The sequence below is a fragment of the Sebastes fasciatus genome, chromosome 15, assembly GCF_043250625.1.
Source record: "Sebastes fasciatus isolate fSebFas1 chromosome 15, fSebFas1.pri, whole genome shotgun sequence".
NCBI lineage: Eukaryota > Metazoa > Chordata > Actinopteri > Perciformes > Sebastidae > Sebastes > Sebastes fasciatus.
In genome coordinates this window covers 15,886,214-15,901,854 of record NC_133809.1, presented here as the reverse complement: position 1 = coordinate 15,901,854, position 15,641 = coordinate 15,886,214, and the positions used below count along the sequence as shown (strand labels likewise).

Here is a 15,641-nt window from a genome sequence, read left to right as displayed (position 1 = left end):
ATTTTGAAGTTATATTCAGATGCAGCGGATGATTTGGTGGGGGGGGGGGGGGGGGACCATAAAAAAAAAGCACCGGGAGCATAATTGCACCCTTAATTGGCCCGTGATTCATCGTCCTCGGACGGCTATTTTAGTTTATCCTCTCCTTTTGTCTTTGATTCCATGGGATGTCAACGTCACACCCCCAGCATCTATTCCCACAGGAGAGCAGAGATATATAGAATATAGAAATAAACTATCTTTCCAGCACTCTCTCTTCACACACACACAAAAGGAGTGACATCATTCTGTCAGCAGGAGAAAATAGCATGCTTTCCATTGACATCACTCCACATCCCGTTGCTAGGAGACAGGGGAGTCAACATTGGTTACTATGGCGACTGCACTTCACCTTCAAAGCTCCTGACCTTTTTGGTTGTCTACGGTAGACTAGAATGTGTGTGCAAACTGTGGCCCTAGTGTTGTGTAACATGAGCATTCAAGGTCTTGTTGACTCATTCGCTGCAGTGTAGTGATTGTTGGGAGTACATTCTGGATCAAAGGGCTGCCGAGACAATGCACGAGATGCTATGCAGCAATTAAAATGTCAGTGTAATGGAAATGTTCGACATGAGTGGAATGATGAATAAAAGAGTCACAATTGCTGCGTAATGTAATAACGTCACATTATAATGTCAGCAATGTCTGACATTTTAAACTGATGTCACTGTCAATATAATGACATGAGCTACTACAGCGTTAATCAAAAGATCAAGTGAGTTTACAAGCAAGTATTAGTAATAACGTCAGTAGTCAACGTTTCCTAGGTTGGCCACAAAACTGGAAAGAACAATGACTGCGATTGAGTTGATATAGTATATTTATTTGTATATATATATATATTTCCTCGTGTAAGAGACGGACTTTTGTTTACCTGAGGACAGTGACTTTGAAGAGGTCCAGCATCAGCAAGTGATTGTAAAATGAGCAAAAGAAAAACAGCAGAGGTGAAAGAGTAATACGTGGAGATTCAGTGTTGAGGAAAAAGGGATATAGTGCCATGTTTGGTAAACTCTACCTACAGGCTGATGATAAAGTTGTTAACATAGCTGGATCACAGTGACTGGAAACAGCCTCTTTACACTTAAAACTGAAGGAGCTTCAGATTGATAGAAACAAAGACTCACAAAATAGGGTTGAAGTGGTCATCACACATCACACAGTGTTTACAGAAGGTGCTATATAGACTGTCCTCACACATAAAATGTTTCCGGACTCCCAGAATGAACATAGATTGAAATGGTATCGAGTGGCACGGAGAGTCTGTGGCTAAAAGTGTGGCTGAAGCGCCGCTCCAATCTTGTTTCAATTTCTGTCCTTTTTTGGCACAATTGGAGTAGCTTTCTCAGCTGTCATTTGCTAATTGAGTTTAGCAGGCGCATCAATGCCAGTCCTCTAGAGAGGGACACAGGCAGAGGTGGGCATTACGGGGCTTTTTTGGATTAGGTTGAGTTCATGGCCAGTTTTCCACTCCAAGTCTGGTCCTCTATGCCACCCTGCACATCGAGGGGTAATGTTGTCCCAACAGGACATTCTTCCACCACACATCCTGCCTCTAAAAGGCATCCCCTCGTTCCCAGAAAGGGCACAGAGCTCATCTGCTTCTACAGACGTAACATCTCAGTCAGGTCTTTGATCTTGATGAGTTGAAGTGTTCCCCCAGCGTAGCTGTGGGTAACCTTGCCAGTATCCTTTTCCTAAAAGACCGACTACATTCTGTTTGGTTTCTTTTTTTAAAAATCACGTCTGCTTTTCTCACCTTTGGCTTTTATGTGCAAAAGCTACTTGAGCATACAGACCTACATAGTAATAAACATAACCACACAAGTTATCTCTAAGGACTAACTGGGAACACGTCATTCCCAAATTTGTATAAAAGCGTAATTAGACCCAATAAAGGTAAACAATGGTACACATATATACCTGTATATTCCTTAGCAATTCTCTGGGAATCATATCTATCCTTTTCTTTCCTCGCTAGAGACTACTGATCGAAACTGATTCATTTATCTAGTCCCATCAGTCTAATCCAGCTAACTACAGTGCTGATTTGAATATTGGTTAGAGTCAAGTCAATGATATGTACAGGTGGTCTGTACTATGGCTCTGCTCCAAAATGTATGACACGGATATAAAACAAGGGCAACATAGCATACAATAAAACCAGTTTCAAAGACATAATGGCAACAGTATAACAAATACTAACAGGATTGTTTCATGACACATGTCCACTGAGTTTTCAAACAAACTACTACAATAAAAACACCAAAAACATATCCTGATAAAATGCACCGACAGCAAGCTAAATAACAGAGTTCATACAAGGAAAGACGTACAAATGGCAAGTGATGCATTTTTGTGTGATGAATTCCTTGAATCCAACACAGATACATGTAAAATAACATTCCTTTTTTTTCTTCTTCAACAGAAAGGTAAGCTCTCTCTCAACTGAAGCCATGCATACCGTGAGGAAGTGAACTCCCTTTTCTAAGGCGTAGAGCATCGGGTCCCTCAAAGGGGATCCTCTTGCCCTCTGGACTGAACAGGCCAAGACGACTGAGTCCTCAGTGTCCTTGCTGAGCATAGGTGGAAACATATTGTCCAGTCAACCTCATCTTCCATCCTCACTGCATCTTCCCATCCAGCACCTTACTCTTCTCGCCCATGTTGGCAGACATGGACTTCCAGTATCGATGGCAGGACAACTCCAGCAGCTCCACCCCGCCGATCAGCTTCTGCAGGGCCACGTATACTCCAACCACGACCAGGAAGTAGAGCCTGAATGGAGCCCACAGCCACAGGCCGGTGAAGCACAGAGCGATGAAGCTGCTCCAGTACAGCAGTGAGGCGGCTTTGATCAGAGTCACTCGCAGCTCCGTCTTACAAGGTGGCACGCGCGCGATGCCGTCCCTGTCGAAGCCGCGGGGCTGGCTTGAGTAGAAGTCCCGCAGACGGCTCTCCTTCTCAGCCCAGCGATCTCGACACCAAGACTCCAGGTCGTCGGAGGAGGAGGGCAGGGAAGCCACTGGGTAGCGGCGGACGTGGAAGTGGATCTCGCGGGGGAAAAGTCCCAGGATGAGGTGGCGTTCCGTCTGAGGGATGTTTTTGGGATATGCCACTGTGATATCATGGACGGCATCCAGGTTGTCTCCTAGGAAAAGGTACACAGTTTTACATGATCACAATAGTATAAAAAAGTATAAAAAAGCTGTGTGAAAATACTGGTTACTGGAACTGTTTTATGCACCCTTCAAAATCCCAGCTCTTAGCTCCATTACATATGTACCTCTAATTATCCAGGGGCTTAGAGCTTCATCCTCTCTCTGCCTTCAAAACTACCATGAGCTTTATACCATCGTCACTGATCTGCAGTGCCCTTACAACACCCATATAGAAGTGAATGAAATATCAAGTGGACGGGATGACACCTGCCAGCGCCTGCACCCTGTACAGCTCAGCTCTACCACGGTAAAAATAGAGCCGAGAGGGGCACGGTGGACTTGGACATGCACAGCATGTCAGTCAGCAGTGCGGAGAGAGAGAGAGAGGGAGAGAGGAGAATTTGCTAAGTCTGATGACATCACACCGATTCACAACACCTGCTTGGAGAGTTAGTGCCGTGCTCAGCATCCAGGGCAGGTGGAGGATGAGACGGCAAGGCCAGAGGTGGTATTTAAGAACTCTGGAGGACTGCCAGAATTAGCTCATAGGGAAATATGAGAGTGTCTAGGGTGTTGTAATGGCTGGCAGTAGGATGAAGCACAGGTCTGAGAATGACGAATAACAGGAATGATTCCTCCCCTGCAAACAGCGTCAGTGGATTAACTACAATCATCATGATGGCATGTAATTTACCCTCGGTTTTGCTGATCAAATGTTTCCATCACGATGACTGTGACCGAGCAATTCCAATCACCACAACTGCTGCTGTTTGACTGCCAACTAACAATAACTTTTAGATTATTGTTTAAAGAATACATTTCATGATTTCATTAATGGATGTACCTTTTCGTAGTCTGTCCACAATGAAGGTGAATCCAGTGCTGCGGGGATGCAGCACATACTCGAATTTTGGCAGGTTGTTCTGGGCAGCGAACACGTCACTCTTTGCTCTTGTGTTTTCTGCAAGAGACACAAATATACAATAAACCTCTGGCAACTACAATCATTATATTACATTGTGTTAACTTGTAAATTATGTTTCATATGTTGTATGTGGAAATTCTGATTGGGGAGCCAACTATAGGTACATAAATATATTATTTGCAGGTAAGGAGAGAGACCAAAGTATAATAATTTACTTATTTTAAAGGTACACTGTGTAGGATTTGGCGGCATCTAGCGGTGTGGTTGCAGATTGCAACAAACTGAGTACCCCTCCACTCACTCCTCCCTTTCCAAGACTGCGGTAACGTGAGCCGCCGAGAGCAAAACCGTGGTAAGACTGATTATTTATGCATGTAAGGTATCTTTATTAAAAAGTAGAACTTGGTTGACAAGAGATACAATAGCAAAAATAACAGTATTGCTTTTATAAAAATAGCTGCTGAACAATCCTAATGTTGGTTGCGGGATATGACCACAATCATGAAATACATCCACCAGTGACAAATGCTTACACATTTGCAAAAAACACAGGGGGACATAAACACAGGAAAGATGATTGTTTATTAACCTAACATTCCTCAGGAACTTGTTGCAAGAACATGTAAACTACATCATGACTCATTAGTCATATTATGCAACAAGTGGCTTGTTCAGGCCAACTTGTAGGACAAAAGGACTATGGACAGACCCCTGTTGATCAGGGGGACAAAGCTGTGACCTGTCATTCTTATACAATCGTTCATGTAATTCACACAAGCTCTACATGCTTCGAACGGGGTCATGGAAATGATTAGAAGGGGCTTAAGTGCACTCTGGACCTGATCCTGTAGATGGAGGTCTGCATGTACGCGACGAAAAAGAACAGGACAACTTCCACGTAATACGTCAGAACATGCTGTATACGTCCCCTTGTTTGCGTTAAATCAAGCCTCAAGGTTTAAGAGGCTTAAATGCAGACGTGAGGGCGAATGCAGACACACACATACACAACACCAAAAGTGAAACAATCTTTAAAGCCCTAAATCTGCTGGCCAATTATGATGTAACTTTACTGGACCCCTCATGACATCATGATATGTAAAGAGAAGTTAAGCTCCCCGCAGTAAAGCTACTCGGGACTTTGATTGGCTTAGTTGTGGTCTGAAAGAGCTTTAGACACCGGTGTCGCCGGTGCTTGGATTGAAAGATCAGAGCATTCTTGCAGAAATGACTGTGTGGGGCGTGTGTCGAGGGATTTTGCTACGCCTTATCACTTGGAAATTATGTTTGCATAACTGTGCCAGCGCAAAAGGTGTTAGACAGGTGTACGGCCACACTGAGCTCTGGAAACTGGTAACATATTGTTAGATAACAACTGAAATGTAGTCAAAGTGTTGCATTGTTTATTTCTTACCGGTGAGGTCTGTGCCCTCTGGGAACAGAAGCAGCTGCAGTGGCTCTCTGATGTCACAGAAGTAGTCCAGCATGTTCCCCATGTGCTTCTTGTCCTCCTCCCAATGACGGTGAATAAAGACGAAGCAGGCCACCTGCATTGCCCAGCCTGGAAAACACAAACAAAGTCTTTACTTGTGTAATTGATTACTTCTTTAAAGTCATTACACTGGTAGTATAAGGCACTACATGGCCGTGCACCAGACAACCTCTCAGATCTGCTTTAGGTTTATGAACCAGGAGGACCCCTCCGATCCTCTGGTTCTTCTCTTTCAGTTCAATTTGGCGATGCTGCTTTCAGCTATTATGCTCCATGCCGATGTAACAGCGTTCCAGACGATCTGAGAGGAGCTGAAAATATTGATTTTCTTAAAGGTAAACTAAAAATCCATCTATTTAGTCTGGTTATTATGTAGCGTCTTATAATTTTAGTGGTTTTATTATTTATAATATTTTATACTGTATTTTACTAATTTTGTTTTATCAACATTTTACTACTCAATTTATTTGTCAATCACTTTGAAGTGCATTTGATCTGGTCGAGAGGTGCTATACAAATACAGTTTGATTGATTAATTCTATGCTCAACTGATTCGGTAGGATTTCTCAAAGCAGGCGGAACATTTATTCCTCAGTAAAAGCATCTGACATTGGGCCTTTTCCATCAGAGTGTCTACGCTCTGCCTCTGGATATCAGGTTTGTCAAACCAGCCACTTCTCACAGGAAAAAAAGAAGCTTATTTTCTTTGGTTCTGTTAAACGATACTCAGTTGCCAGTTTATTAGCTACACTTAGCTTGGCTAAAATGAACGCAGACTAATAAAACAGTCCTGCAATAAATCCGACCTTCATGAAGGTTATAACGTTCAGGTTTTTGTTTAAACTGAAAAAAGAAGTGACGATTCAACTCTTTGGTCATTTCGGAGGCTGCGGTTTGTGGTGCTGTTGAATTCTATAGTGTTATACTGACAGGTGTTTCTCACCTGCTAAATAGATTTTTTCATACCATGCTACCGCTCTGAATTTGCATTATACTGTTCCTCTTTTATATTTAGATTCAGCTCCTCTAAAAGAAAACTGCTTTGCAATGATGTTATTTTTTTTTGAGGAAGTGCTTTGCAAAGCATATATGCTATTATGGTATGCAGAGGTGTGCAAGTCTGTGTGTGTGTACATGAAATGGCAGAGTATACCCACCAAATCCAGGCACAGCCTTCAGGGCAGCCTTGAGGCAGATCTTCTCCAGACGAAGGTAGCTGTACCTGAGGAGACAACACCAAAGGAACATCCAGTCCAGGCGGGTACGGTGGTTCATAATGATCACACTTCGCTCCCCAGGAATGAAGCCATCACCCGTTATCACCACCTTCACCCCAAATACCAGCTCCAGCAACGACTACAGAGGGGAGAGACACCGGGGTGGAGGGAGGGTGAAGAAGAAGCACAAGAGAGGGAAGAATGGAAAGGGCAAAGAAAGAGAGGTAGATGATCAAGGGGAGACAAGAATGATCATTAAAAAAGGATGTAAAGGGAGAGAGGAGGGACTGGGAAGTGGAAAGATAAATTTAAAAGAGACGAGAGAGTGAGAGGAAAATAAATAAATAATGCCATCAATTCATGTCACTGTAAACAAGATTTGCATAATTGTTCTCAAGGGCAATCTAAATAAATGAAGTTTACTTATGATAAAAATAAAATCAGATTACATAGGGGGGCATGGAGGCCGAGATGACGCAGACTACCGTGACTGAGTCAAACACAAGTAACTTAAGACCATCTGGCCCGCACATTAGTAGGCTAAGTAAAGGCTAAGCTGGTGTACACACCACAGGCAGGGTGAGCCAGGTAGCGACGATGCGATCGGTGATCCAGCGGTACCAAGCAGGGGACAGCAGCATGAGGGGCAAAACTGGACCCAGCATGAAGACACTTCCAAAGAAGCTACCCAAAAACAGGGTCACCACAAAGTACAGGCCCCGCACCGACACAGCCATCTGTGGAGAGATGAAGGAGATTAACCTGAGTATAAATCCACACGCTAAATAAATAAAACGGTCTTGAGCAGTCAAAGCGTGAGCTGACGTTGTTGTATTAAGAATAACAAAAAAAAAACGATGACATTCATGGAATTAATTCCTGACTTGGATTTCCACTATGGAAAGTAGCTGAAGTGGAGCAACCCCGTAACATGAAACAAATGGGATTATCGACCGTCTCATCAATAGCAACCACTGCTGTTCTGTTGTTCTTCTCACATATTTTCCCACAAACAGTGGAAAATCCAGGGCAGACATACCTAGTGTGGAATGTAAATAGGGGAACCTTTTTGACTGTGGGTAACAAATTGTGGGTGCATGGTCACTAAATCAAGTGTGGCTGTGGCTTCAAAATTATTCACAGTCTGTACAGGGGCATAAACTGTGAGCAACATTTTCTGATGTTCTTAACATTTAAAAAAATGGTGGTAAAATATCCCGACTATATCCACTGAAGCTGTAAAAATCACCTGTCAATAACTTTTAAGTGTAACTGGAAAATTTCACAATAGCTGCATTGCCATTTTCACAAATAAGCTACTAGGTGTAGGCGATATGACGATACCATGAGACAATATAAATGTACATTTGAGATTTTGCCATACATACACCACATTAACTGTGGGTGTATTAGGCCATTGTCGGCAATATTGTGGATTAAAAAGCCGGACAATATTAGATATTTTTTTCCCCATAAATAGTTTCTCAGATATTCCAAGAAATCTATATAACAAAATATCAATAAAGGAGTATAAAATTACATATACTGGGACAGAGGATTTCATCCATATTGCTCACTCCTACCTGACATTTTTAAACAAACTAGCTGTTTTAACTTTGCTTTTCTGCTTTTGGCAACACCTTCACAAAGTGACTCCTGTCTCCAAATTAAAAAAGATCCACTTCTGTGGTGGAGGAGAGCACACAGCACCTGAACTTTTAGTGCCATCGTCACTGATATCAGGAGTGGAACCAATGGAAAAAATGACATGATAACACACTAATGAAGGTGCAATTGAAGTAACTGATAAACTTATGGTGCTTTGATAAAGACATAAATGAGTTGATTACATCCTTGGATTGATAATTATCCTTATGATCATTACCGGCCTGTAAACCAATTATCATTCACACAGGTGGAGGCATTACTAGGCAATTTTGAAAACAACTGATGTAGCAACTGTTTGAAATAAAAACACATACATACAAACGACACCAATGCTGTAGATGGAAAATGGAAGACTGAATAAGCATGATTAAGCAAGTTCGTGGCAGTAGCTGTAACATAACAGAAATACAACATGGTCATTAGATCCCTGAGGGAAGTAAACTGAGCCTGTAATGAGCCTTCTGAAATACAAAACCAAGTAACAGGAGTCAAGGACCTTCAATTGTCCATGACATATCAGATACTTTTAAAGGGGCTCATCTGGACATGCCAATGGGGATCCCTTGTCATTGCAATGACTTCACTTCCAATGGTAATGTAACACCAGTGGAACATGTCCTACTTATATATAGTACATACACACAGGTGGTTTCACTTATTATTTAGACCCACTCTCATCATCATGACTGTGAGTTGTTGTTTTTTTTTCTCTCTCTCTCTCTCTCTCTCTCTCTCGTTGTACCTTATTAGTACATGGACTTTGGTGAGCTTATATAGTTACTAGTACGGCTCCACTAAACCGGAGTAGCCACAACAATTTTTAAACACCTGTGTTGGTGTGCAGGGCCTTTTCAAAAATACCCAAAATGCCACTAGGCAAAGTCAACTTTTAAGCTCCCAGACAGACCACTTTAATTTCATGAACCAAAAGATTAAAATCTGGGGCGAGTGGATGAATAACGCTCTCTCTGCAACCAAGTCAAATTGCCCATTGATAAAGTAACTTTTTGTCAAATGTTTTGATGTGCTGCACTTGCCCAACACTGTCTCCCATAAAAGTACATTCCCATACAACTAAACTGCGTTAACCAAAATACATCTTGAGGGAAACGTATTTTCTTCCGGATTACGGTCGCAGTTTTAAATATGTGAAGTGATTAATGTTTTAAAAAAAAATAATAAAACGAAAATGCAACAAAACTTAGTTAGGTTTAAGCAACAAAACTATTTGGTTAGGCTTAGCAAAAAAAAACATCATGGTTTGGCTTAAAATTACTTAAAAACAAAACGAAAACGCAAGAAAGGACACGAACACTGGGGATCCGGTGTTTGTTGACTTTCTCGATTGTTATACCCGTTACTCTTCAATAACGGTTTTATTCAATGTATTTTAATTCACGGTCGCTCGATATACTACGTCACATGCTCTGCGTGTCACTCGTACTACGTCACTCGCTGCTGCCATCCGCAGACTAACAAAAGGTATTTGTTATACATAAAAAACAAACGTAATCCGCGACAAAATACGTTTCCTTCCAAACGTAATTGAGAATGCAATTTAGTTGTATGGGAACGCAATTTTTAGGAGACAGGGCTGACTTGCTACATGCTGAGACAATTGTGAAGATGGGGATATGTAAATAAACTGAAAAACTGTACGGATGTTCAGAAAAAATTTAATCTTTTTTTAAACAACCTAAACAAACAATACAATTAACTAATATTAAGCTTAGCAGCACTAGAGCAAGTCAGCAGGTCCTCTGAGATAAAAGGTTAAAAGTTGAAATACAGTGAGTCTTGATTTGATTAGGCCTTGGCCCTGCTGACGCAGGGAGTGCTACAGGGAGCCGTTTCATCCAGCAGGTGTTTTCTTCCCTTAATATGAACTGCGGTTCACACTTTCCACCTCAATTACTGTTATGACTGCACAAGCCCTTAGTTCAGACTACCTGCCCCCAACACTCCCATCATCTTGCCCTCGTTGACACCCTCTGCAGCACCATGACGCAGCAAGTCTCACGGCAGAGACCAAAGTGGCTGAAGGTGCATTTAAAAGATGCAAGTGTGTTTTGCGTCCATGATTATGCTGGCAATAAGGGTTTATGGGTTACTGGCTTTAACAACGGAAAATGTGAGGCACGAGAGAGGTGAGAAAACATGCCTGCTCAGCACAATTAGGCAGTGTCCCCACGCACACAAAAAGCACACCCTTGGGTGGCTCCTGGAACAAGCAGACGAGCCTATTCATACATGCAGCAAAAAGGCATGGCACACCTGGAGCCAGCAATGTGAGAAGTGAATGGAATTACTGACATTTAAGTGTTGAATAAACATGTTTTTCTTCCGCTTGGCATGGACACCTGGGACATAACGCTATTTGTTGAAGGCATCCACGGAAACACTTTTGTTTCCATAGTCCAAAGCAAGTACCACTTGTGGTTTGATATAGTCCCATCCATTTGGGTTGGTTTAACATTTTATTTAATCAAGATAACAATGATCCTGAAAGCACTTCCCCAAACACACCACCACACGCAATACAAAGCACACTCCTCCTCATAGTCTAAGTCTGAATTCTCTGGCAATCATTTTGCATTCCTTACTTTAAGCCAAGACCAGACATCCCAACAGAGAAGAGCAGTGAGGAGGTCAAGCATGTCTAGGCTAAACAATGAGCTTAAGTGCTGTGTGTGTGTGTTAAGAGACAGACAGAGAGAAAAAGAGAGAGAGAGGGGAAGAATGAAATAGATAATGCTGTAAAATGAATTGCAAACACTAAGTGCAGGTCTATTTTACAACCTAGAAGGCACTTGGAGAGAAAAAAAACACCTCCAGAACTGAACATCTCTCTCCATTTTGATACCCAAAAATACTCTCTCTATCACTCACTTTTAAAATGTATATGATTTAGGGCTGTCAAAGCTAACACGATAATAATGCGTTAACACAAATTAATTTTAACGGCACCAATTTCTTCAATGCATTAACACAACTTTTGATTTCTAGGTTGTAGCGGGCTCAGTTTTAAAGCTAGAGCGAATAGACTTGTATCATATGAAAACCATGTCATACTAGCATGTCGCGAAGGAGGCTAAATAACGCTCCAAACGTTTGCCCAATTTTGGTGAGGAAAAACGATCATGGCCATTTTCAAAGGGGTCCCTTGACCTCTGACCTCAAGATATGTGAATGAAAATGGGTTCTATGGGTACCCACGAGTCTCCCCTTTACAGACATGCCCACTTTATGATAATCACATGCATTTTTGGGGCAAATCATAGTCAAGTCAGCACACTGACAGCTGTTGTTGTCTGTTGGGCTGCAGTTTGCCATGTTGTGATTTGAGCATATTTCTTTATGCTAAATGCAGTACCTGTGAGGGTTGCTGGACAACATTTGTCATTGTTTTGTGTTGTTAATTGATTTCCAATAATAAATATATACATACATTTGCATAAATCAGCATATTTGCCCACTCCCATGTTGTTAACAGTATTAAATACTTGACAAATCTCCCTTTAAGGTACATTTTGAACAGATACAAAATTATGCAATTAATTGCAATTAAATATTTTACCTAATATATAATACTATACTATATAAACTTAACCTTGCAAACTTATATTAGATATAAGTATCTATATATAATCAAGTTTGACAGGCTAAATGACAAAAAAAATAAAAAAAAATTAGATGCATCAAGAAAACAACTGGGCAATATCTAACATGGCTTAACAACCTCACTCAATCTGCAGCCATCAAGAACCTGTCTCTTTCACTGTACGGGTGGAAAAGGTTAGAAATATTGAGAGGAGGAATGAAACACAATAACACCATGGGACACATAATTTTTCATCTGAGCAACTGGAGGTCAAAGTGAGCTGGAAAAGCTTAACAACCTCTGTGATAAAACTAGGATAAAACTGGATAAAATATAGAGGACTTAACAGGGTGAATTGATGATGTTGTCATCAAATTGGACAATCTGGTTTTCTGGAGTAACTTTTCTATGAAGACTTTCAAGTAATATGTGTTGTGTACGCATTCAAATGTACCTTTTTCACAGCAGACATGACTTGTCATAGTAGGAAAAGCACAGGTGAAATTGATAACAGTAACGATGGGTCAGTTCCATTAAGTGTCCAAGTAAGCTATTCCAGTGAGCCAACATGCACAATACCAGGACCTCCCCTAAGTGGAATGCAGCTATCCTTAATGTTATTTAATACACCTGTGCGTTTCCTACTATGATATGCCAAAATGTCTGCTGTGAAAAAAAAAGGTCTATTGCACACAGGTGAGGAAATTAATGTAATATAGCTACTGCCAGCAACAACCATGACAGAAAGACATTTTAATTAGACTCATTTTAATAGTCTCTGAGTATGTCTGTGGATGAGTAATGAGTTTGTAAGAATGGTGCATATCAATGACTGCTTCGTGGACTTTCCCAATCTACCATATTGATTAATACAATGACCCTGGGTATTTTAATAATCCCAGGGTAGGGCAAAAGAAAGAGCAAGGACTTTAACCGGAAATACAACACGGGTTGGCAAACGTTTAACTTTAAGCTAACTGGTTACACAAACAGCCTCTAAACAAAATATGCCTTGTTATGTCTGTAAATAATCATCCCTTCGGTTAGCATGTTGCTCTGTAAATAATTACCTAACCCTAGCCTTACATGCAAATAAGTGACAACCCTGTAGATGGTGAGATGATGTGGAGTCATAAAGGAGTGGCTGATGGAACACCTAATGCTTATCATTGTCGCAAAGTTTTACATTCATAAATGCAAATTTGCAACAGTTAAACCTCATTTAAATGTTTTTAAGAAAGAAATAGAACTATATATTAAGACTATATCTTCTGCAAAAATACTAAAAGGCTATTAAAACGATGAGTTTGTGCTCCGATTTAAATGTTTTTTCTTAAAGGTCCCATATTGTAAAAAGTGAGATTTTCATGTCTTTTATATTATAAAGCAGGTTTAAGTGCTATATAAATACTGTTAAACTATCAAAACGCTCAATATACCGACAAATAAACACAGCCCGTATTCAGTAATTGCGCGTTTGAAACAAGCCGTTAGGATTTCTGTCCATTTGTGATGTCACAAATATAAAATATATAGACCTTTACATGGTTTTAAACATAAACATTCTAAATGTGTCTCAGTTTATCTCCTGTTGTAGTTTATGTAAATAACATCAGCTGACAGGAAGTACACATGGACCCAAGCTGTTGCCTAGCAATGCAATTCCGTTGCAATTCCATTGAAATGCACTAAAACGGCGCGTTTCAGACAGAGGGTAAATACAGGTATATTCAAGCTGACTGTATGAGGAAAATAAAGTTGTTTTTTTAACATTACAGCATGTAAACATGTTCTAGTAGAAACACAAAATACAAGTATGAACCTGAAAATTAGCACGATATGGGACATTTAAGGTACTATTATTTTATTTATATTAACCCCCTGGCATGTTTTGTGTTATTTATTTCATTTGTTTTTATTTATCCCTTTATATGTATTGTTTACCTATGTATTGATTTAATTATTCTTTGTATTGTTTACTAAAATAAAGTCTATTGAATAACAAGATGCTATGATGGTTTCCTTGACAAGTTTGTGCTCTTTAGTGGCCACACAATAACTAGCTAACCATTAAAAATAATATGGACACTTCATTGGTACCACTCACTAATATTATTTTATTTATATTAACCCCCTGGCATGTTTTGTGTAATTTATTTCATTTGTTTTTTATTCATCCCTTTTATTTCCTTTTGTTTATCTATGTATTGATTTAGTTATTCTTTGTATTGTTTACAAATCTAAAATAAAGTCTTGAATAAAAGGATGCTATGATGGTTTCCTTGACAACAGTGTGTGCTCTTTAGTGGCTAACGTTAACTTAGCATTAAACATAATATGTACACTTCATGTGTATCACTCAACCTTACGTTGTGCTGTCCATAACGTTAAGGTACAGGCTTGCTACTGCCTGCTATCAGTGCAGCTTATCTTTGGGGTTAATGTGCAACCAGGCTGGCGCGAACAACAACAACATGCTAACTTAGCATGCTAACTAACTATAACAGAAGCTAGTTCAAGTTAGCCTGCTCGTTTTAACAGGACTAGCTAATGCACCAACTTAACTACCATCAAATACATATTACATTACTGTCAGGTAACAACAAACCCACCTTTCAGTGTCTTCTTCTCCTCCAGAATCAAAGTTATGTTCAGTTAGGAGAGCTAGTTCTGTTAGCTCCAAGAAGTCCAGCAGCAGCTTGGTTGCGACATAGCAGCTAACTAGCTCGCTAACAAAGCTTAGCAACTACTGCGTTACCAGTCCTCCAAGCTGTGACAAAGGTTGAAACGCTTTCGCCTCCAATTTCCAATATTTAGCCCCACGACAACTTTGTTTTCTTTGAGTTCTTGCTTTGACTGCAGCAGCTAAAGTGTAGCCGTCCCTGCACCGTTTAGCTAACACGACCTCTCAACCTGTTACCTCTCAACCTGTTGTTACACACACACATCAACAGGGGGGGCTGTTTGCTGCAGGCTACATTCAGCCAGGAGCCTCTCCAGTAGTAGAGCATCTCAGACTCACATCTCACATCTCACATCTCACATCTCACATCTCACATCTCACATCTCACATCTCACATCTCACATCTCACATCTCAGACACAGACTCAGGAAATCCTTTGTCCATAATAATGCACACAGTGCACTTTCATAGACTAAGCTACTTTTTCAATTCTGCACACCACCAACAGCTCTACTCTGCACATTTATAGACTGTTTTTTTACTGTATTATAAGATAAGATAAGATAAGATGAACCTTTATTAATCCCCAGAGGGAAATTCAGGTGTCAAAGCAGCAACATCAGCAAACAGAGTGAATCACAGGAGAGGTAAAGGTATACAAAAATTATAAAGACAATAATAGAGATATAAAAGATACAGAGTGAATGGGTGAACATAGTGTGTACAGTCCATCAATAAATAAATGTAGAATGTGCAATAAATAAATGTAATATGTACATATGTGCAGTCAGCAACAAAGTGGTAAATAGGATGTATAGTGTAAAGTGAGTGTAAAGTGCGCCAGATAGTGCATGT

At 40.4% G+C, this 15,641-nt stretch overlaps 1 protein-coding gene across 3 annotated transcripts; it reads right to left on the bottom strand.

Moving 5' to 3' along the window:
• Nucleotides 1-841: 841 nt before the first annotated feature.
• lclat1 (lysocardiolipin acyltransferase 1) lies at nt 842-15,048 on the bottom strand. Of its 3 annotated transcripts, none has more exons than XM_074660483.1 (6): nt 14,716-15,048; nt 7,404-7,571; nt 6,775-6,973; nt 5,540-5,686; nt 4,045-4,161; nt 842-3,190 (listed from the first exon to the last, which is right to left on the bottom strand). In XM_074660483.1, exons 2-6 carry the CDS (start codon nt 7,569-7,571, stop codon nt 2,664-2,666), a joined length of 1,158 nt encoding a protein of 385 aa, XP_074516584.1. In that variant the 5' UTR covers nt 14,716-15,048; the 3' UTR covers nt 842-2,663. The 3 variants fall into 3 exon arrangements, with proteins under 3 accessions (XP_074516584.1, XP_074516585.1, XP_074516586.1); XM_074660484.1 differs by having other exon boundaries at nt 6,775-7,121; nt 14,716-15,036; XM_074660485.1 differs by lacking the exon at nt 14,716-15,048 and having other exon boundaries at nt 6,775-6,839; nt 7,404-7,461.
• Nucleotides 15,049-15,641: the final 593 nt, after the last annotated feature.

What these genes read in the sequence shown, in the direction of transcription:
- lclat1 (XM_074660483.1), bottom strand. Translation starts at nt 7,571, where the DNA reads ATGGCTGTGTCGGTGCGGGGCCTGTACTTTGTGGTGACCCTGTTTTTG. An exon ending in GAAGGCTGTGCCTGGATTTG is followed by an intron (nt 5,687 to 6,774) that starts GTGGGTATACTC and finishes TGTGTTTTCCAG; the next exon opens with GCTGGGCAATGCAGGTGGCC. An exon ending in AGAGGGCACAGACCTCACCG is followed by an intron (nt 4,162 to 5,539) that starts GTAAGAAATAAA and finishes TGTCTCTTGCAG; the next exon opens with AAAACACAAGAGCAAAGAGT.